The sequence below is a fragment of the Phacochoerus africanus genome, chromosome 1, assembly GCF_016906955.1.
Source record: "Phacochoerus africanus isolate WHEZ1 chromosome 1, ROS_Pafr_v1, whole genome shotgun sequence".
NCBI lineage: Eukaryota > Metazoa > Chordata > Mammalia > Artiodactyla > Suidae > Phacochoerus > Phacochoerus africanus.
The window spans coordinates 149,662,119-149,683,597 of record NC_062544.1 but is presented as its reverse complement, the minus strand read 5'-3'; the positions used below and the strand labels follow the sequence as shown (position 1 = coordinate 149,683,597).

The 21,479-nt window shown below is 50.4% G+C and overlaps 1 protein-coding gene across 1 annotated transcript; it reads right to left on the bottom strand.

The window, feature by feature from the left end:
* Window positions 1-14,952: 14,952 nt before the first annotated feature.
* TRH (thyrotropin releasing hormone) lies at window positions 14,953-18,170 on the bottom strand. The gene is made up of 3 exons (XM_047754631.1): window positions 17,967-18,170; window positions 16,801-17,019; window positions 14,953-16,149 (listed from the first exon to the last, which is right to left on the bottom strand). The coding sequence occupies exons 2-3, from the start codon at window positions 17,009-17,011 to the stop codon at window positions 15,635-15,637; spliced, it is 726 nt and encodes a 241-aa protein (XP_047610587.1). The 5' UTR covers window positions 17,012-17,019; window positions 17,967-18,170; the 3' UTR covers window positions 14,953-15,634.
* Window positions 18,171-21,479: the final 3,309 nt, after the last annotated feature.

The window sequence follows — 21,479 nt, the reverse complement described above, 5'->3', positions numbered from 1 at the left end:
TACAACTATAAATATAATAAAATTCATTGAATTAAATTAAAAAAAAAAGAAATGTTAGTGCTTCCCTGAAGACTAACCAGGACAATTGGGGAGGGGCCAGTAGGAGGGAGGAGATGACCAATTTCCCAGAAACACATCTGCACAAAGCCAAGAACAAGACCATTCATCCTGGCATGATTTGTAATTAGAAAGCACCAAAAATAACACAGATATCCAGATATAGGGGAGTGAGAAAATGAATGATGGTGTTGAGTTACAGCAACCAGGTAGCTAGGTAGGAGCAGAGAAAGTGGGGCATGCGCCATGTGGCATGAAAACACACATCTTGTAAACAGCAGGGGTCCATGGGCAGACAAAGAAAAGCAGGAGTTCCCATTATGGCTCAGCAGGTTAAGAACCCAACATAGTACCCAGGAAGATGTGGGTTTGATCTCTGGCCTCTCTCAATAGGTTAAGGATCTGACATTGGCACAAGCTGTTGTGTAGGTGGCAGACATGGCTCAGATCCAGTGTTGCTGTGGCTGTGGCGTAGGCTGCAGCTGCAGCTCCAATCTGATCCCTAGCTCAGGAACTTCCATATGCCACTACAAAAAAAAAAAAAAAAGAAAGAAAGAAAGAAAGAAAAGCAGGACCCTCCAGACTGACAGGAGACCACATATTTTGGGGTAATAAGTACCCTGGAGGCAGACAAAGAAAGGTGGACACCTCTAGCATCTGAATGTAACCTGTTCCTTATTATGCCCTTATCATAAAATTAGCCTAGCAGAGAAGTTCTCATCATGCCCTGATGCCATGATACTTCTTGGCCACAGCAACAAGGGATCCGAGCCACATCTGTGACCTCACCACAGGTCACGGCAATTTCAGAGCCTGAACCCACTGAGCAAGGCCAGGGATCGAACCAGCATCCTCATGGATACTAGTCAGATTCCTTTCTGCTGAGTCACAACAGGAACTCTATCATGATACTTCTGATCAAGGCTAAACAAGGACAAAAATCCCTCCTCCCTTCAGTAAGGTGGAGTTGGGATGAAATTCAGGGAATAGAACCCCCAAACCTCTTCTTTTCAATGAGTATTCCACCCCATTGGTTTGCATGCCCCTCAGAACCTGCATGCCAGACACATGCAGGGCAGCTGCTTGCGTCTGCCTGCCTCCCCTCAAGAGGTATATTTCTCACTTAAATATAGAACCTTTCCAAGGGAACAACTGCAGAGATTAAAGAGAGCAGGGATGGGAGTCCATTGTGGCTCAACAGGTTAAGGACCTGATAGTGTCTCTGTGAGGATGCAGGTTTAATCCCTGGCCTCCCTCAGTGGCTTAAGGATCCAGTGTTGCAGTGGCTTTGGCATAGGCCCCAGCTGCAGCTCCAGTGCAACACCTAGCCTGGGAACTTTCATGCCACAGGTGGGGCCATATTAAAAAAAAAAAAAAAAAAAAGAGCAGGGAGAGATTCCTAAAGGCCAGTCACGTGAGGTGCTAAAAGCATCTTAGGGTAAAGAGTAGAGGGATAATACACTTATGTAAGATAATAAGAAACAAGGCCTGAAAATGTGTGCTTGCACGTGATGTGTGCAAACATGCAAATACGGAAGCAACTACTGCTGGAATTTGTGTTTCCTTTCAGAGATTCAGCACAACACACATTCTTTCAACAGCCACTTACAAGTGTTACTCTATGCCCAGCACATTGGCATATCTGCCCTCTGCATCTCTCCTCCATGCAGAAGTCAGAGGTGAGGCCCTGACCCTCCCCTACTCCGAACCCTCCGGGGAGGTCACAACCAGCAATGGACATGTCCCTCTGGGGCATGTCCAGTCCCTGCTAGGGATAGTAGGTGTGGGACCCTCAGCCTTGGCTTACCAGCCTCAGGCCCAGAGTTTTTGGTTCCTCATGGTGTTAAGAGTGTCTTTTTTTTCTTTTTTTTTTTTTTTTTCCTTCTTAGGACCAAACCTGCAGTCTATGGAAATTCCCAGGCTAGGGGTTGAGTCGGAGTTGCAGCTGTGGGTCTAAGCAACAGCAACAGCACAGCCACAGCAACCTCAGACCCAAGCCCATCAGCGACCTATACCACAGGTCAGGGTAACGCCGGATTCTTAACCCACTGAGCAAGGCCAGGGATTGAACCAGCATCCTCATGGATCCTACTGGGGTTGGTTACCGCTGAGCCACAACAGGAACTGATGAGTGTCTTTTACCTTCTCCTATTTCTGATGCTTTGACCCCTGGGACTGTGCAGCCTCTGGAGAGACTGGCCTTCCCAGGGCTGCCGGTTGCTAGAGACAGTAAAAGATTTACCTGGGAGAGTGCTTTTCATTTGTAAACTAAGCCACACAGGGTCAACCCCCCTCACAAACCTCCTCTCTGGAGCTCTTAGACCTGGGCCCCCCAGGACAAGGCACCAAACCACTGGAGACGGTACCCATTCCCCTGAACCCACTGGAATTATTCAAACCAGCTTACTCTGCCTTGCCTGCCTCGGGGCCTACAGAAACCACAATGAAGGCTCTCGCCCACCTTTTCCCTCCCTCTCTGCCTTCCCACCTCCCTGATGCTCCCAGTGTGACACCCCCGCCCCCCTCGCCTCGCCTCGCCTCGGGAACTGTGAGGAACACACTGTCTTTTAAGTGGCGGACGTCTCCCATCCCATAGCCCTCTCCACTCCCGGCGAATAACCAAATCTCCACTTTCAAAGCCTCCTGCCTCCGTACCTGAACCTCCTCCCCTCAGCGTCTGCGCTGCGGTGACCTGAGGCCCCTCTTGGCTCGTGGTCCATCTAGAGGTAACCCCGGTGAAATGGGCGCACCTCGTGAGCGGTCTCTAGGATAATCAGAAGAGAAGGCCACAGGTAACAAGCCCTCCGCCCCCAGCCCCGCCCCTTCCTGGCTGCAAAGCCCCTGCCAGCAAATTCCAAACTGCAAACTGCGGCCCCCTCTTAAGAGGGGTGCAGGAGGCAGGGAGTTAGAAAAGGAGACTCTAAGTTTTGCTTATTACATGAATTTTTTGCACATTACATGAATTTTTCAACGATAATGTATTAATTTAGGCCGACGGAAGAATGTTGCTTGACATCTGGCTCCACCAGGATTAGGTCACTAGCCACTGCAACACCTGCCCTTCAACACGCCCTGCAAGGAGTTCAGGGTGGAGATCAGGAGTGAGGCACTCCATGCTCTGGGAAAACTGGCAGAACAGGCCTTCAGATAGATATTTTCAGGAGAAGATTTTATTAACCCAACTCTTGCATCTTCCAATACTTAGAAAAGCACTAAAATCATTAACTAAGATACTGTGCCTTGTGACCAGCAGCAACCTTCTACCAAGATGTGTGCTTGGTTGTATGTACCCCATTTGCCAAAATCACATATATACAGACATCCCCTGATTACCTATTTGGAACAGTTCCTCAGCCTGAGAGATTGCTGGGCTATTGTCCTGGTGAGACAGTAAGGAATTTGACTCACAGCTTTTACATTGTGTTTTGTTTTTTGCTGCACCCACAGCATGTGGAAATTCCCCGGGCAGAGATTGAACCTATGCCACAGCAGTGCACTGAACTACTGCAAATACCTTGCTGGATCCTTAACCCACTGAAAATGATAATAGGTTTGGGGGGAAAAAGAAAAGCACATTAAGTCAAGAGCCTTGAGTTTTGGCAGAGTGGGGTGTTTGGGGAGGCCAGTTCTGTCTTTGCTGCTTGTCACCAGTTTTGAAGCTTTGCTCTAACAGAAGCCCTACCCTGGTGCCAGGAAAGGGGCCTCTTACTCAGACCTGTTGGCACTTGCTGCCTTGATGCCAGCATCTCCTCCACTATGGTCAGCTCCTGGCAGCTTCCACCTCCCCCTCCTCCTCCACCCAACTTCAGGAGTCCTTCATCAGAGGACAACTACAGGCTCATTTACTTCTGCCCCATGCCTTGCCCCCATTCACTGTAAATCTACCGGGGCTGGAGTCTTCCTGCGACAGCTCCCCCCAGGGCAGAGTAACCCTTAAGGAACTAACCAGGAAGCGAGCCCCCACTTGTACAATTAGTTCACCTGGGAGATGGGTTCAAGATGGCAGAGGAGTAAGATGTGATGCCCACCTTCTCCCAAAAACACATCAAAAAAACAGTTAGGGAGTTCCCGTCGTGGCGCAGTGATTATCGAATCCGACTAGGAACCATGAGGTTGCGGGTTTGATCCCTGCCCTTGCTCAGTGGTTAACGATCCGGCATTGCTGTGAGCTGTGGTGTAGGTCGAAGACGAGGCTCGGATCCTGCGTTGCTGTGGCTCTGGCGTAGGCTGGCAGCTACAGTTCCGATTAGACCCCTAGCCTGGGAACCTCCATATGCCACGGGAGCGGCCCAAGAAATGGCAAAAAGACAAAAACAAACAAACAAAAAAACAGGGAGTTCCCGTCGTGGCTCAGTGGAAGCGAATCTGACTAGCATCCATGAGGATGAGGGTTCAATCCCTGGCCTTTCTCAGTGGGTTAAGGATCTGGTGTTGCCAGAAGCTGTGGTGTAGTTTGCAGACATGGCTTGGATCCTGCATTGCTGTGGCTGTGGTGTAGGTCGGCGGCTACAGCTCCAATTGGACTCCTAGCCTGGGAACTTCCATATGCCATGGGTGCGGCCCTAAAAAATACAAAAAAAAAAAAATTGTTCACCTGGGTTCAAATACCCCGATTCTGTTGCAAAATTGCTGTGTGACCTTAGGCACATTATTTAATCTCGCTGAGCCTCACTTTCCTCATATGTAAAATGGGAATAAAACAATCCCTACCTAAAAAATTTGTTGGCCATTTGAACAAATCTGAGACACTCAACATAATCCTTAGAGTAAATGTTCATTGTCAGTTGTCAAACTTTATGATTGATCTCCCCATTCACTCATCTTTTAAACCAATAAATCATGTATTGGGTGCCCACTGTGTGCTTGGCCCTTTGTAGTTTCAGAGGCAAAACAGCTTGTTCCTTATATATCACAAGCTGGTTCAGAGTTAGTGAAAGCAAGAAAGAGTTAGGTTAGATATGAAGAAGAACTTCCTAGCATGAGCGTGTAACAGACTCCAGAAGTGGGGTGGAGGGGGAGGGATTAGATGAAGGGAAATTACTCTTCTGATGGGAGAAACTGGTGCAGAAAACACTTGACCCCTGAGACCTTCGCAGCTTTCTGAACTATACTGGTGGGGTGCTGGGCTAGAGAAGAGGAGAAAAAAAGTATTTTTCCAGACATTTGGTGTTTCTGAGAGGAGCCATGTGAAATTTACAGCATTTTCCTGAAAAGGCAGATGACCAGTGCTTTGATTGTGAAGATCAGCAGGCCCCAGCCTGGCAGGATTAGGAGGGAAGAGGCTGATGAAAAATAAATGAGACAGGTGCTAAAATTTCTTCTTTGCCAATAAAACAAAGTTACAATTTGAAATTGTCTGAGTGTCTCCAGGAAGTGGAGGAGGGGGCATGATGAGGAAAATTCTCATCTGTAACAACTCCATTAGATGGAGGCAGGGGAGGTGGTGGGTGTGGGGGGGTGGTGACAGCTCAGCCAGGCCTCTCCCTCTTGCAAGGGCCCTGGTATTGGGGCCTTGTGGCAGTGGACGTAAGAGGCACATCAAACACAGAAATCTAGCAGGTTGAAGAGGCCTGGAATAGAGCAGTAGGCAGTTCTCAAACCCAAGGGTCAGAATTCCAGGAGGGCTTTTCACCACACTGATTGCTGGGTGCTGCTCCCAGTTTCAGATTAAGAAGGTCCGGGGTGGGGCCTGAGAAGTCACTTTTTGCACAAGTTTCCAGATGATGCTGGACCACACTTTGAGAGGTGCTGCTGTAGATGGACCCAAGGATACTGGGGCCAGGTTTGTCCAGCTGTGGCTGGTAGGATCCCAGAGGAGTTGCCTAGTGGAAGAAGGTCAGGGAAGGCTTCCTGGAGGAGGAGGTGCCTGAGTTGAGTCTGAAGCTGGGATTTTCCAGGTCAAAAAGAGAGGCCGCAAGGAGTTCCCTGGTATAATAGTTAAGGTCACTGCTGTGGTGCAGGTTTGATCTCTGATCTGGGAACTCTGCATGATGTGGGTACAGCCAAAAAAGAAAAGAGAGAGAATTCCAGGTAAAGAGACAGTATCGTGTGGGCTAAGAAGAGAAATGGTTTGGTCTCTACAGTATGATTGGGTGAGGTGGTGGGTGCCGAGACAGGAGCAAGGGGCAGAGGGCCATGAAAGAGGCCTGAGTCCTTGGGGTGGCGGGGAGAGAATGGTGATGGAGGGGTGTCAGCAGGAGAGAAAGGTGAAGGGAGCTGACTGGAGTAATGAATTCTCTGCAGAGTAGTGGGGGTGGGTTCAGGAATGATCGTTTATCCCCTCCCTCCTTGCAGATGAGGAATTGGGGCTGAGGAGAGTAGAAGGGATTTGCATCATGGCTCGAAAGTGGCAGGAACAGGACCCGGGCTGCTTGTTTTAACTTCAAGTGCGCACTTCCACACGGTCACCCCCTTCACACACACCCCACACCCCGCATGCGAGGGTTTGGAGCACAGACACCGGGGTCTAAATCCTGGCTCTCCCCCCTCTCGCTGGAGGCACGAGTTCTGATTCACCTCTCTTGGCCACTAGGGGGAGCAATGAGTAAAGAACTAGTTTATTATAAATGCGCCTTCAGGGCTGGTGCTATAGCAGCTGAGAAAGCGGGCTGGGGCCTGGGGCTGGAAGATCGTGGGGGTGGGAGTCCGGGTTGGGGTGGGGAACGGTGTCCGCCCAGAGGGCCAAGCCTTTGCTTTGTGCTGATAACGACGTCAGAAGTGCGCTCTTCCCTGAGTCATCCGGCCACAGACACAAAGGGACCACAGGCCCTGCCCGCCCCCCTGTCAGAGTTGCCAGCTCCTCCGGCCACAGACACAAAGGGACCACAGGCCCTGCCCGCCCCCCTGTCAGAGTTGCCAGCTCCTCCGACTCCAGGCTCCAACGAGGGGTGCGGGGCGGAGGTGACAGCGGCCCCATTGTCTCTGCTCTCAGAGGCGCTAATGAAGCGTTTCGAGAGACCTAAGATCATGAGGACCCAGGACCCTGGGGAGGGATGATAGGGGGACTCATCCTGGCTGCTTGGGCACCCTGACCCCACAGAGGAGGCAGGTTCACACACTCTCCTGGCGGACTTTGCAAAGTCGAGACATGCATGTTAATCATAATAACGGGAGGACCCACCCTTCTTTTATCCCCAAACAAGTGGTTCTTGATCTTCCTGCATCACAGATCCCTTTGAGAATTTGATGAAAGCTCAAAACTCTTCCCCCAACAAAAAATTAAATACAAGGTAATAATCCCCAGAGCTGGCATTTGTGATTAATTCATCATGTGTCAGGCCTGAAGTGAAGTGGTTTACATGCCTTATCTCAGTTAATCTTCACGAAGCCCTAGATTTTGCCACCTTTGCTTTGCCAGTGGGGGGCTGAGACACAGAGAGGTTGCTGGTGTTGGAAGCCACACAGCTGGTTAGTGGTTGAGCTCAGACTCAGAGTCAGGTCTGCTGGATTCCAAAGGCTGGCTTTTCACACACTTTTTCTACCACACAGACACATATGCATGAGCATAAATTTGGAGGCAATTTTGGAACATGAAAAATCTAGTGGACGTGACAAGCATCCCTCCTAGGGACACGATACCGGCCCCCCAAAAAAAATCTCAGGTTCACTGGGGAATAGACATGTTCAGTGGCGGATGGTGGTGTGAAAGGGAAGCGGGAAGTACAGAGGAGGGCCATCCAGTCCAACCAGGGGTGTTGGGAACATCCCAGAGGCAGCAGTGTCATTAAGTCACTGGGTACTAAAGGATGCTTTGCAAGGGCATTCCCGGCAGACAGGATGACGGGGGCAAGCATAGAGAAGCAGGAAAGAGTGTGGCATGTTTGGGGACAGCTAGGACAAGTGACAGGGTGGGGGCATGACATCTGGGAAGTGACAGATGACGAGGCTGCAATGTCAGGTTCTGTAACCTGTGATGTGCCCGGTATGGGCACTGTAGGTGTTCGCTGGATGTTAGCTCTCAGGCCTCTGATATCATGGCACCACTCTCTCCTCAGACAGAGGCTGAGCCCTGTAAGGGTGAGCAGTGCTGCCTGGAGGAAGGCTACAGAGCCATGGCCAAGACCTGGACCTGGAGCCTTCAGGCCTGGGGTGGCAGCTGGGCTCTGCCATGTCCCAGTTATGTGGCCTTGGGCAAGAGACTTAACCTCTCTGTGCCTTAGTTTCCTCGTGCAGATAATTTTAATAGTTACCTCCCAGGTGTAAAGATTAAATAGGTCAAAATGCATAAAAGACTTAGAGCAGAGTCTAACCCACAGGAGTGCTATGTCCAGCCCTTCTTATAATACTGTGTATGTATCAGTGTGTCTCAGCCTTATTGTTCTCACCACTCTTTCATGCACTTAAAAAGTATCAAAGCTTGGGGGTTCCTGTCATAGCACAGCGGAAACAAACCTGACTAGTAACCACGAGGTTGTGGGTTTGATCCCTAGCCTTGCTCGTTGGGTTAAGGATCCAGTGTTGCTGTGGCTGTGGTGTAGGCAAGCAGCTACAGCTCCAATTAGACCTCTAGCCTGGGAACCTCTATATGGGTGCGGCCCTAAAAAGACAAAAGGACCAAAAAAAAAAAAAAAAAAAAGACAAGGACAAAGAGAAAATCTTGTAACCACTAAGAGAAAAGCAAATTATCATATACAAAGGACCCTCAATTAGATTATATGCAGATTTCTCATTAGAAACTTTGGAGGCCAAAAGGCTAATATAATCAAAGTGCTCAAAGAAATGGCAAAATTGTCCTTTAAAAGTAAGGGAGAATACATGGAGTTCCCATCGTGGCTCAGTAGTTAGTGAATCCGACTAGGAACCATGAGGTTGCGGGTTCGATCCCTGGCCTTGCTCAGTGGGTTAAGGATCCGGCATTGCCATGAGCTGTGGTATGGGTCGCAGACGCGGCTTGGAGCTGGTGTTGCTGTGGCTCTGGAGTAGGCCGGTGGCTACAGCTCTGATTCAACCCCTAGCCTGGGAATCACCATATGCCACGGGAGCGGCCCAAGAAATGGCAAAAAACCAAAAAAAAAAAAAAGAGAAAAAAAATTTTTGGTCACACTTGTGGCGTAAGTTTGTTCCTGTGCCAGGAATTGAACCTATGCCACAGCAATAGCCAGAGTTATAGCAGTGATAGCACCAGATCCTTAACCTGCTGCACCACAAGAGAACTCCCCCAAATGAATTTTAATGTACGTTTAAAACAACTAATACTTCCACTATTTGTTAACATAACTAAAGTATTTTAATGAGAAAAATAGTTTCCAAAACAAAAAATAGTTTTGTGAGAAAAGTGGCACCAGTTTACATTTTTACAGATTTTTTAATTGTGTGAAATAATAGGAGACAGCTTGGTTCTCTTAGCTCCTCGTTTACACAGCAGATCACATTTTGATTGAAATATATGAAGAAAACCTGGCCTCACACACATAAGTAGGAGGGAACATGAAAATCTCATGGATCCCTTGAAAGGGTTATAGGGCCTGAGGGGCCGTCGGAGCAGCATCTCATGAGAGCCAGTGTTCCATCCATAGCTGTTCAACTTGGAAGCACACTGGCTGGGTGCCGATCTCAGGTGTGTGGACAAAGCACCCAGTCTCTCTGTGCTTCAGTTTCCCCCTCGAGAGGGATGAATGCCCTGATTCCTGTGCAGTAGTCAGAGCAGCGCCTGGCACACAGTAAGTGCTCAATAAACACTGACTTGGGGTTATGAGTTCTGAGCCTGGCTCTTGCAGCAACTCCCTTTTCTTTAGAGGTTGGGCTTCTCCTTGGAGATAAAGTTCAACCTCCCAGGAATGGCCTGGGGTTCCATGCTCTCCAGGGTGGCCCTGAGACCCCATGGGCCTCCCAGGGGAGACCTAGCTGAGCCTGGCATATGCCAGGGCCATCTCCCTGGCCATTCCACCACCACCACCACCACCGAGTGTGCCCGCCAGCCTCTGGCACGTCGAACGTGTTGTACCTGCGGCGGTGCCGGGAAGCTCTCCTCCCTGGCAGCTGGCGATTAGGAAGTCACTCTCCACCGTGGACAAGATCTAATCAGCCTGCCGATAATTGCCAGGCCCAGAACGTGGCCACGATTCAGGAAAGATGATCCCCGAAGACTAGAACCATTTAAATCCTGGCATTGACCACATGTCCCCTTGGTAACCCATAACTCTCAGCACAGTTTAGCCACGGAGCTAATTGATGTTCTCCGAGGCAGTCAGCTTGTAGCTGGGCGATCAAAATGGGCTCTAATTGCCAACATCCTTCAGGTGAGAAACCCCACATGTTCTCCTGCCACCCAAGAGACCGGAGCAGGAACTGGGTCTCTGGGCAAACCAGTCCTCCGATTGCATTTCATTCATCAAAACCATGTTCGCAGAAAGAATTCATTAAAGAACCTATCAGAGGAAGTTGTGACATAGGGATGGTTCACAGCAAAGCAGGACAGGCGGCTCTGCTGAACTTGTGGGAGGGGCAACTCAAAGAAACGTTCTCCAGCTTTCAAAGCTGCTTGAGGGAGGGACGGCAGGAGTAGAGGGAAGACCACTGACCTTGGAGTTTCACAGAACCAGAGTGAGCCCAGTGGTACGCCCATGTAAGACATGTGGCCTTGGGCAAGTCGCTTCACCTCTCCAAATCAGGCATCTCGCACTCACAAAGCAGGGGTGAAAACGGTGACTAAGTTACCCGCACAGAGGAGGTTCCTGGTGGCACATTGCAGAGGCAAAACCCAGCACCCTCAGAGGGCTGATCGATATTTTCCGAGGCATTTTAAATGGCAGAATAATGGAGCAGAGGTTACATTGGGTGACAACAAAAGCCCCCATCTCTGGGGCCATCCTTGAGGCCAGCCTTGCAGCTCTGTAGTGACTGTGTGGCACCCTACAACACAGATTGCCTCCACAGGCTCCCTCTCAGGTGGACCTAGTCTCCAGTCCCAGCTACACCTTCATTCATACGTTCAACAAACACTTGCTAAGCACCTACTCTGCACCAGCACAGTGCTGGGTGCTGGGGGTACAGGAGTGGTTCTTGCTTCGTGGAGCACAGAGTTTGGTGATGGAGGAGGCATTTATGGTAAAATCACCCCAGAGGACTGACAGGTACCTCACTCCCTCCATTCAGTGAGCACCTGTGCAGAACATCTGACTGCATCATAAGACCCTTCACCAAAGGGCTCTAGAGGTCAGTGCTGGGACAAGATGGAAGGACCCGAGAGTTAACACTCCCAGGAGTAGCCATCAAACCGATCAGCAGGAATTGTCTTCACCCTGTTGAGTGGAACACTTGCAGACCAACAGCTCACTAATGAATCTGCGTTCACTTCTTTCCCTTCTCCGCTCCCAGGCCAGTGCTTCCTGGGATCACCCTCCGAGTACATCACTTACACTCAAATCCTCGGCTTGGTGTCTGGTGCTGGGGGAACCAGCCTCAGACAGATATGATTACTAACTGTGACAGCTGCAAGGAAGGAGCGAGTTGCAGTACCGCATCGTGACAAAGTGTTGCTTGGGATGACAGCCAAGGAGGGGGAAGCTTGTGTGGATCAGTGGGAGTCAGCAGAGCAAGTAGATGTCGCTCTGGGGATGTTAGGTGGGAAGAGTTAGCACAGCAGGGCTGGCAATCAGCTCCTTGCACTGCTGTGGCCCCAAGGTGTGTCTGAATCCATTCTGATTGGACATGTGCCCTGACTGGCTGGTGGCTGTCTTGTACTACCAGTTGTTGACTATCTTGAATCTCACTCTTGGCATAAGATGCTTATGAAATTATTAAAGGGCTTGGGGAGCAGACCTGCAGAATAATAGTGCCGAAGCGCCCTGTCATCAAAGCTGTTTTGTGTTTCCAATCAGGAAACTGGGAAATGCGGAGGCTGCCACTGGCATAACTAAGTTAAAAACCCATTAGTTGCAATACTATTCAGCAATAAAAAAGAACAAACTAACCAAACATGGTACATCTGGAGTTCCCTTGTGGCTCAGCAGGTTAAGGATCTAGTATTGTCACTGCCGTGGCTCTGATTATAGCTGTGGTGCAGGTTCAATCCCTGGCCCTGGAACTCTCCACTCCACCCCACCCCACCCCCACGAAAAAACAACCCATAAATATGCTATACTGTGGATGGACTTCAAAAACATTATGCCAATTAGCATAAGCCAGAAAAAAGAGACCACGTATTATAGATTCTATTTGTGTAAAATATCCAGAAAAGGCAAATTTGTATAGAGAGAGTACATTAGTGTTGCCTAGGGCTGAGTGGGGAGAGAGATTAATTGTAAATGGGCACAAAGATCTTACTGGGGCTCTGAAAATGTTCTGTGCGTGTGTGTGTGTGTGTGTGTGTGTGTGTGTGTCTTTTTGTCTTTTTATGGTCGTATCCGTGGCATGTGGAGGTTCCCAGGCTAGGGGTCTAATCGAGCTGTAGCCTCTAGCCTATACCACAGCTCAAAGCAATGCTAGATCCTTAACCCACTAAGCAAGGCCAGGGATTGAACCCGCAACCTCATGGTTCCTAGTCAGATTTGTTTCCACTGTGCCACAACAGGAACTCCTGAGAATGTTCTTTTTTCTTTTGGCCTCACCCATGGCATGCTAGGTTAGGAACTGAATTGGCTAAGTTTTGCTATGTCAAAGAACCCCTGAAATCTCAGTGGCTTAATATGACACAAGTTTATTTCTTGCATCTGAGAAGTCTGATCTAACTTCCATTTACTGATACCAGGGCCCAGTAGACTCTCTCCATCATGTGCTCTGCCATCTTTATTTATTTATTTGTTTGTTTGTTTGTTTTTTCTTCTTAGGGCTGCCCCCGCAGCATATGGAGATTCCCAGGCTAGGGATCAAATCAGAGCTACAGCTGCCAGCCTATGCCAGGACCACAGCAATGTGGGATCCAAATCATGCCTGCGACCTGCACCACAGCTCACGGCACTGCCGAATCCTTAACCCACTGAGTGAGGCCAGGGATCAAACCTGGGTCTTAATGGATGCTAGTCAGATTCGTTTCTGCTGAGCCACACGAGGAACTCCATGCTGTGCCATCTTAATGGTACCCTCCCACGCCATCAGGTAGACTTTCTTAAGAATAAAACCATCATGCCTGGCAAGGACTTGCAGTAAAGCCCCAGTGTCTGGGTTTTTGCTCTTTCCCTCCTTTTTTGGGTGCGATTGGAGAATGAACAAAGGAATGAAAAGTGTTTGTGCAAGGCTCAGTTTTGAGCCCCTTCTGGTCCTGGAGCACTAGAGCTAAAGATGCCATTTATCAAGGGTTTGCTTGATGCCAGGCACTGTACTCAAAGCTGTGCACATATGGCTCCATCTCATTTAATCCTCAGAACAACTCTGAGAAATGTGTGGGAATTACTGTGCCCATATGACAGATAAGACTGAAGCTCAAGTTGCTTTAATCATTTGTCCAGGACTGAAGCCAGCACCCAGACCCTTTCCATCATGCTGTACTGGTCTGATCACTCTCAGAGGCAGAAGGCAATTTATGCTGGGGGAGTGGGCTTCAAACCCTTCAAATGGGCCCATATCTAAGGAGGTAACAACAACCCTCATACCAAGCAAATTTAGAAGGAGCAGAGGTAAGGTGTATTCTTGGGCAAGTACTTCACCTGTCCACACTCACCTGCAAGTCAGCTTCAAAAGGACACAGGCAGCCAAGCTACTGGGGGAGCCATAGGATTGAATGAGAAAGGGTCTGCAAGTGCTGAGCACCCAGGAAGTGCTCTTTAAATGGGCCTTTCACCTCTATTAGGGCATCTGTCTTCAGAAGGGTTGTGTGAGCAGATGGTTTTCTTCTAGGGCTTTGCTGGCCCGGTTCTACCTTTAGGCACCTTGGGGCACCTAACCTCTGCACTGGTTGCCTCATCTGAAAGTGAGGGAAATAGAAAAATCCATCAAATGCTCAATTTTTCAGCAGACTGCTGGGAATACGAGTGAGATATTGGGTGTGAATGGGTTTTATAAAACCCCAAGTCTCCTTCCACCCCCTGAACTGGGGCTCCCTTAGGAGAGGAGCTGGGTCTCAGGCTCTCTTCCAGCCCCTGCTTTCCTTCCCCAAGAAGGTGACCTTAAGCCTTTTTCAGAAAAGCCAAATAGCCCATCCACTCACCAAAAAGAGGGTGTCTAATTCATAGTCTAAGGCCTGAGGAAATTTCAGAGTTTAGTTCAAACAGGGGTAGCAAACTTGGCAATGAATGGGCTAGATTCAGCCTCAGATGGTTACTTAAACTTTCTGTACCTTGGTAACCTCATTAGAAATTTGGCATAATCATACTAACACAGGATTATTGCGAGGATTAAAAGAATTAATATACGTATCATAATACATATCAATACATAATATGTTGTGCATGTTATTACTATTATTATTTGGTTCACATGATATTAAAGTTTTTGGATTTAAGCATCTTCAGATGGCCTCTTCATTTCTGCCCAAGTCTTCACCACTCCCTCTTACTCTGCACCTTGCCTGCCTCCCTGCCCAGCCCCAGAAGGCCCCAGGTTTGAGTTCCCAACCACAGGCTGGCCTTTGTCCTCATTGTTCTTGCTGGATAACACAGACTGTTATCCACAAGTCTGCCACAGAACGATGGTGATTACAAATCCAGCCCTCTCACCATCAGACAAATTCAAGGTCAGGTTGTGAGCTGCCCCTCAGACATGTGGCTCCGCCTCACATAGGTGTGCATCTTCTGGAAAACCCTTCTTCTTCCCCAGACCTGTTTCCCCAGGTGCCAAATGGGCTCCAGAGCCTCTGTCCACCTGCCAAGTTTGTTCTCAGATGGGGACAGTGAAGAGGACTTCTGATCCCCAAGGTCCCTGGCTCCCTTCTCAGCAGAGCTGGGAGCTCCAGGCCTGTGCCCTCTCAATGCGGAAAAAAGAAATCCCACACCAGCTGAGACACAACTGCAACCACCGAGATGATCTGGATGCAGGTTTTATTATCACAAGGATGACTGTTATTAACAAGGGGAAGGTGCTGAGAGGGTTAGATATAAGCCATGACTTCCGGGTGACGTTTACATGTTCTGCTCGTGTTTATTCCCACAGCCTCCACACAGCGCAGTACCACAACTGTGCTCCCCTGAGCAGAATGCAGCCCCACATGGGGCAGGGCTCTTCCCACCCACAGAAGGATGCCCAAGAGAAGCAAGCAATCCTGGGTTTGGGGGGGTGAAGTTTACATCCCATGGGCATGGGATGGAAGCTGGATTTGGACATCATAGTTTCAATCCCACCCTACCCCCATGGCTGCTCACACCAGAGGCACCCCCCCAACACACACACTCTTGGGATCCCTTAGAAGGATGCACAAACAAGGCTAAGGAGGCCTGCAAGGGTGGGAGGAGAGGGACTCTGGGATCCGCTCCCTTGCCAGCAGTGCAAAGTGCAGCTGTACAGGGTTTTAACTCATAGGCTGGCTTTCCCATGTCCTGGAAATAGGCAGGTGAGGCCAGGGGTTTGATGCATGTGTATACATGGAGTGCAGGAATATGGCCAGGCATCTAAGGAGGAGGAAAAGGGGAGGGGTGTCACAAAGGGGTAGGGCATTCAGGGTTCATGACATTCTTAGATCCCAAAGTGACTTCACAGCAAACAGGCCTCACTCCTGCAGGGGCTCCCTGGCCCAGGCTGCACGCCGCCCAGGGTGCTGCCGCTTCTCTTCAGCCCCCCGGCCCCTGCTCAGGTCATCCAGGAGGCCCAGCAGAAGGCTGGCTTGACCACAGGATCCCCAGGGCCCGCAGGGGCTCCTCAGGGCCCTCTTTCCGGGATGTTGGCGTTTCTCAGGCATCAGCTCTCCATCCTCCTCCACCTCTTCCTCCTCCTCTTCCAAGCTCCTCTGGGCCTTGGGGTCCACCAGCCGTCTGCCTGGGTGCTGCCTCTTGGTGAAAGTGTATCTGAGCCAGGGGGAGCGCCGGCCAGGGTGCTGCCGCTTCTGCTGGGCTACTTCCACTGGCCATGGGGCTGCATCCTCCCGCCGGCCGGGGTGCTGCCGTTTGTGGGGTTCCACAGCCCCTCCTTCTTCCTCTTCCTCTTCGACCCTCCCTTCTGCCTCTTCCTCCCTTTTGCCTGGATGCTGACGCTTGGAGAGCCAATTGGGTTGAAAAGTCTGGGACTCTGGGGAAGGAAATAGTCAGTGAGGGACCCCCTGATCTACCCCTGGGTGCTCACTCCAGCCTTCCTCTCAGGCAAGGCAGATTTCCAAAGCATTTACCCAGATTCCTGGCCTTGGACCTGCCTCTCAGGCTTCATAGACAGACACACTCACACAGATGGTCAAGGGCATGGCCACTGGTTCCAATCCCAGCTCTGCCACTTCTAGCGATATGATCATAAGCAGCTCACTGAACCTGTCAGAGCCTCAGTTTTCTTCTGTGTGAAAAGGGGTGCGGGAGAGTCATACCAGCAACTGTCTAAGAGATGGTTAGGAAGATCAAATCATGTGACAAGGTGTTTGAAGTGCCTGGAACAGTGCCTGGCACACATGTGCCCAGTAAGTAGTAACACAGACTCTGTCTGACACAGAATCTTTCCCACTGAAGGTCTGCTCTCTGAAATATTCCCAGAACAGAGGTGGAAGTGGAATCTGATCCCAGGAAAGGGTCAACTTAAGACCTGCGTAGGGTGTGGCCAGTGAGAGTTTCTGAGCTTCTGAAAGACTAGGGGCTGGATGACAAAGTCACTCCCTCCCCTCTGGGGCCAGGTTTCCCCTTACCCTCCCGGGTGCCCTCCTCTCCTCCCCGAGCCCAGAGCAATCCAGCTGCTCACCTGATTCACTATCGCCCTGGTCCTCTCTCAGCCGCTGGAGGTCTTCCCTGAGGAGGAGGTGCTCTGCCTGGCGCAAGAGGTCGTCCAGGCCTGGGTGCTCTGCGGCCATAGCCCTCTCCTGCTGGGCCACCTCCAGCTGGGCATGGCTGCCAGGGACACTGGTCAGGGTTAGGGTCAAAGCCACGGCAAGCAGAAACCAAGGGCCGGGCATCGTGGTGTCTGGATTCAGGAGGACAGAGAGAGAACCTAAGTGCCCCTAGCTCCCCTTTCCTGTCCCAGCCGACCCCTGAGGTCGCGGGAACCAACCGTTCAAATACCTTCCTGGGAGCAGGACCGACCACCTGCCACCTTAAGGCGGGGCGAGGTGGGGACCGCGGGAGGATCTGGCAAGGAGGGGTGCTTGGAGAGCCTGCTCACGCCTAGCTCTGCCTGCGTGAGCCAGGAGGTCGTGGGAGCTCCGTCGCCACCGCCACTGCTCCGTGGTACCCAGAGATGGGAAGCCAGCGCTGGCTGACTCTCGCCAGGAGTGTAACCACCCAGACTGCAGCGCAGGCCCGACGGCCGGGTTGCTAATTTCTGCGTCGCCCGCTAAAATGCTCCCCAAGGTCCCCAGCGCAACGTTCTCAGTACAGCACTCCTTCTTCAACGTTCCGATTGTAATACAAACTTTATATTTCTAATGCTAAGGTTCCATGGCTAGGCTAGGAATCTAATTCTACTGCCAAGATCCTAATTTCAACATTAACTCCACCTCTAAAATCCCATTTCTAGCGCTGGAACCGAGATTTTAAGAATTTTCCACCATGAAAAATGTTTTTAAAGTCCGGATTCGAATTCTAACAGGCTCTCCCGCCGACGCCCTGACTGCCTAGCACTACCCCTGCGTGCCGGCACGCACCTCCAGCTGACTCCCCGGCAAGGGTGGGATGCGAACCTTCCTCAGATGCGTGGCGCGAGAGCTCCAGGTGACAGGATCTGCGTGCCCGGGAGGGAACGCCACCAGCGTGCCTCGATCGGGTCCCGGTCCGCGCCGTGGAGGACCGGGGGGTAGGAGCGCAGTTCCCCTCCTGGGAGCTATCCGCGGGGCGCACCAGAGGATGGGCAGAGGGCCCCCTTTCCCCGGGCTCAGGACATAGCCTGCTGAGGAGAAAGAACGAGATGGTTACCTGCTCGGCGGGAATTCCGCGGGACTGGTCCGGGATCCTGGCTCCGATCCGGAGTTTCGGGGTCTGGAGTCGGTGGGTCAGGAGTCGAGGAGAGCTCTCAGGACCCCAAGCGCCGGCTGCCCGCTTCTCCGCGGGGCCGCAGCTTATATCTGCGTGAGGCGGCGGCGCGGGTGAGGTCAGCCGGGAGGGGTCGCGGCCGCCTGGAAGGGGCGCTGACGGCAGCGGGCCCCGTGGCTACCCCGCCCGCCTGCCAGCTCCTCCGGAAACCTGAGGCCGGGGCGGCGGGGGTGGGAGGAGGATTGCGGAGGCGCACGCGGTCCGGATGGGATGCTGGGGCGGGGTCGTTTCTGAACCCAGCTTGGAAGGTCTGTTGTCTAAGAGGACACTCGTGTAGGGGACAAAGAGAGAAATACTGAGGGAATCACACAATTAAAAAGATATAGGAGAGAATCGGAGAGAGAGACAGAGACAGAGATGCACGCAGAGAAACAGGGATACAGAGCAGACAGACACACATCAACAAGACAGACAGAGAGATCCAGACAGACTGAGACAAGAAGATGGTGGGGGGAGGAGGGGGGAGGGAGAGACAGAGAGGAAGAAGGCGTTCAAATCCAAGTGGACCTGGGCTCTGATCTTGACTGTGTCACCTCTGGCAAACATCTACACCTCTCTGGGGCCTATTTTCTTTTCATACAGTGGGAGAGATGCGTCTTCACAAGTCCAAAACTGATGGCCTGTGGGCTACCACTGGTTCACAGACGGTTTTGTTTGATTCCCATAGTGTTTTGGGGAAAAAAAGTGGAAATAACCAACATTTTAAAATCAGGAGAACTTAGGGACAATCTGGATTTATGGCTTCTCTTGAAAACCTGTAGGAAAAAGGTGGTCCGGCATTTCCTCTGGACAAGAACCTGCTAAAGCTGAGCCTGGCTGCCCCTGGTCACTACACTCTCCACCACCTTCTACTGTTCCAGTGTGTTGCCCTAGTCACAGAGGAGGGACAGTGGAGCTTGTGACTCCTGGATCAGTTTTTTTGGATCTACCTCACCCAGGCAAAGGAGGTGGGGGATACAAGGGGGAGGAAAGCATAGATGGCAAGGAGCTTGTCTGCCGATTAGTCTCCAAAGTCACATGGTGCCTTGACAGAGAACATTGCCCCATTTAGTTCTGGGCAGAGCCTCCATACTGAAACATCACACCAGCACCCACCATGTGCCAGGCTCCTTGGCCCCTCCTGAAGACACAGAATTTAGCCAGGCACACTTAGAGGGAACCACATTTTCAACAGAGGGAACAACATCAGTGAAGGCATCTCCTACCTCTGGACAGTCTCAACCTTATTTTGACTCTGCACACAGTATTTCTTCAGTCTAAAACTTTGAGTGCCCATTGAATCCCCCAGGCCTTGCTGGTGGTTAGGCAAAAGAATCCAAAGTGTTGAATTCTTGGTCCTTTCCTTGGCAGAGCACCCCATCTTCCCAGCACATCCACTATCTCATAGCATCGTAACATCACCGTCTCCTCAGCCTTACATCATGAGATAAGTGAAATAAGGACTATTTTTCTTTTCTTTTTAGGGCCACACCCATGGCATATGGAGGTTTCCAGGCTAGGGGTCAAATCAAAGCTACAGCTGCCAGCCTACACCACAGCCACAGCAATGCAGAATCCAAGCCGCATCTGCAACCTACACCACAGCTAAGGGCAACGCCAGATCCTTAATCCACTGAGCAAGGCCAGGGATCAAACCTGTATCATCATGGATGCTAGTTAGATTCGTTTCCACTGAGCCACGATGGAAACTCTGAGATAAGGACTGTTAGTCCCACTTTACAGAGAGGGACACAGAAGCCTGGGTAGGCAGAAAGTCTTTTAAGGTTGGAGGTGGAACAGAACTTTCAGATCACTAGCTACAGTCCACTATTCATTTTTATTTATTTATTTATTTATTTATTTATTTATTTATTTATTTATTTTTGTCCTTTTTTTAAAGGGCTGTACTGGAGGTATATGGAGGTTCCCAGGCTAGGGATCAACTCAGAGCCGTAGCCGTCAGCCTACACCAGAGCCACAGCAACACCATATCCGAGCCGTGTCTGTGACCTACACCACAGCTCAAGGCAATGCCAGATCCTTAACCCACTGAGGGAGGTCGAGGATTGCACCTGCATCCTCATGGATACTAGTCAGGATTGTTAACCACTGAGCCATGACAGGAACTCCCACTCTTCATTTATAGGTGAGGAAACTGAAGCCTAGAGAGATGGTCTGGTTGTCTTCCCAATATCCAGGAAACACTTTGTGCCCCCAGGGTCAGATGTTTAGCTGGGGAAAGCACAAACCTGAAACGTCAGCCTTGATCTTCCAGCCAGGCTGCAGGATTTGAAGAATTACCATCCTAGCTAAGCATTAAATTAGACAGACACACAGACCTGTTATCTTTCAGATACAACAATGGAAATGTAAATCAATCTCTTCTTTGCAACCTGAAATTCTGACACATATGTACCTTGCACAAGACAATTTTGTTTCTCAGAATTCATCCTACAGATACTCACATCTGTATGTGATAACATTTACACATGGTGTTCATTGCAGCATGGTTTATAGAAGCTGAATTGGAAACAGTCTGGTTGTCTGTCAATCAGGAGGGGTCTGCTTAAATTAACTAGGGACCATCCACAATTATGGGGTACTACTCTGCTTTTAAAAGATGAGGCAGTGCCACCCGTACAGATGTGGAATAAACTCCAGGATATTTTGTTAAGTGAAAACAGCAGAGAGCAATCTGTACATCTGTGTGATGGTGCAGGAGATGAATTTCAGTGCTCTTATGCGAAGACTTCCCCACCCCCCTCCGAGGGATGCAGAAGTATAATGCCAGGATGCCAGGGCACTGGGGAGCCAGGGAAGGGGAGGGCAGTGGGGGGGGGGCTTGCTTTTTCATTTTCAGTCCTCAGTGCTGTTTGAATTTTTTCTCTGTACAGGATTATGTATCCACAAACCAAAGCAGAACACACACACACACACACACACACACACACACACTCACATCCCAAAACAACAAAATCTCCTTCATGTCTGAGTCTGGAAAGGAGCGATGTATGGATGGATAAAAGCTGCCTCTGAGAGGGTGAAGTGGCTGGAACATCGCCCCCTGGTGACCCCATCGAATATAGGTCTACAATCAGGGATCTAAGTTGCTTATTAGAAGAGTTCCTGGATGGCTGGGAAGTGGGGAGCAGAGTTCCCACATAGCCCAAGGACCAGAGAAGATGGTACCAGCATCTGAGGTGTCCTCAGTAATCCAGCTCTCTCCCTCCCTTCCTTCATTCTCTCAGCAAATATCCACTGAGCCCTTAGTAGGTACTAGGTCCTGATCAAGACCTTGGATCCTATCTTGATGTGTTTCTGATGCTTTGACCTCTGGGGTCTTGCTGACTCTGAAGGCCCTGCCCCTCCCAGGGTAGCCAATTCCTAGAGATAGTAAAGGACTCCTCAGAGATTTCC

What these genes read in the sequence shown, in the direction of transcription:
- TRH (XM_047754631.1), bottom strand. Translation starts at nt 17,011, where the DNA reads ATGCCCGGCCCTTGGTTTCTGCTTGCCGTGGCTTTGACCCTAACCCTG. An exon ending in CCAGGGCGATAGTGAATCAG is followed by an intron (nt 16,150 to 16,800) that starts GTGAGCAGCTGG and finishes TTCCTTCCCCAG; the next exon opens with AGTCCCAGACTTTTCAACCC.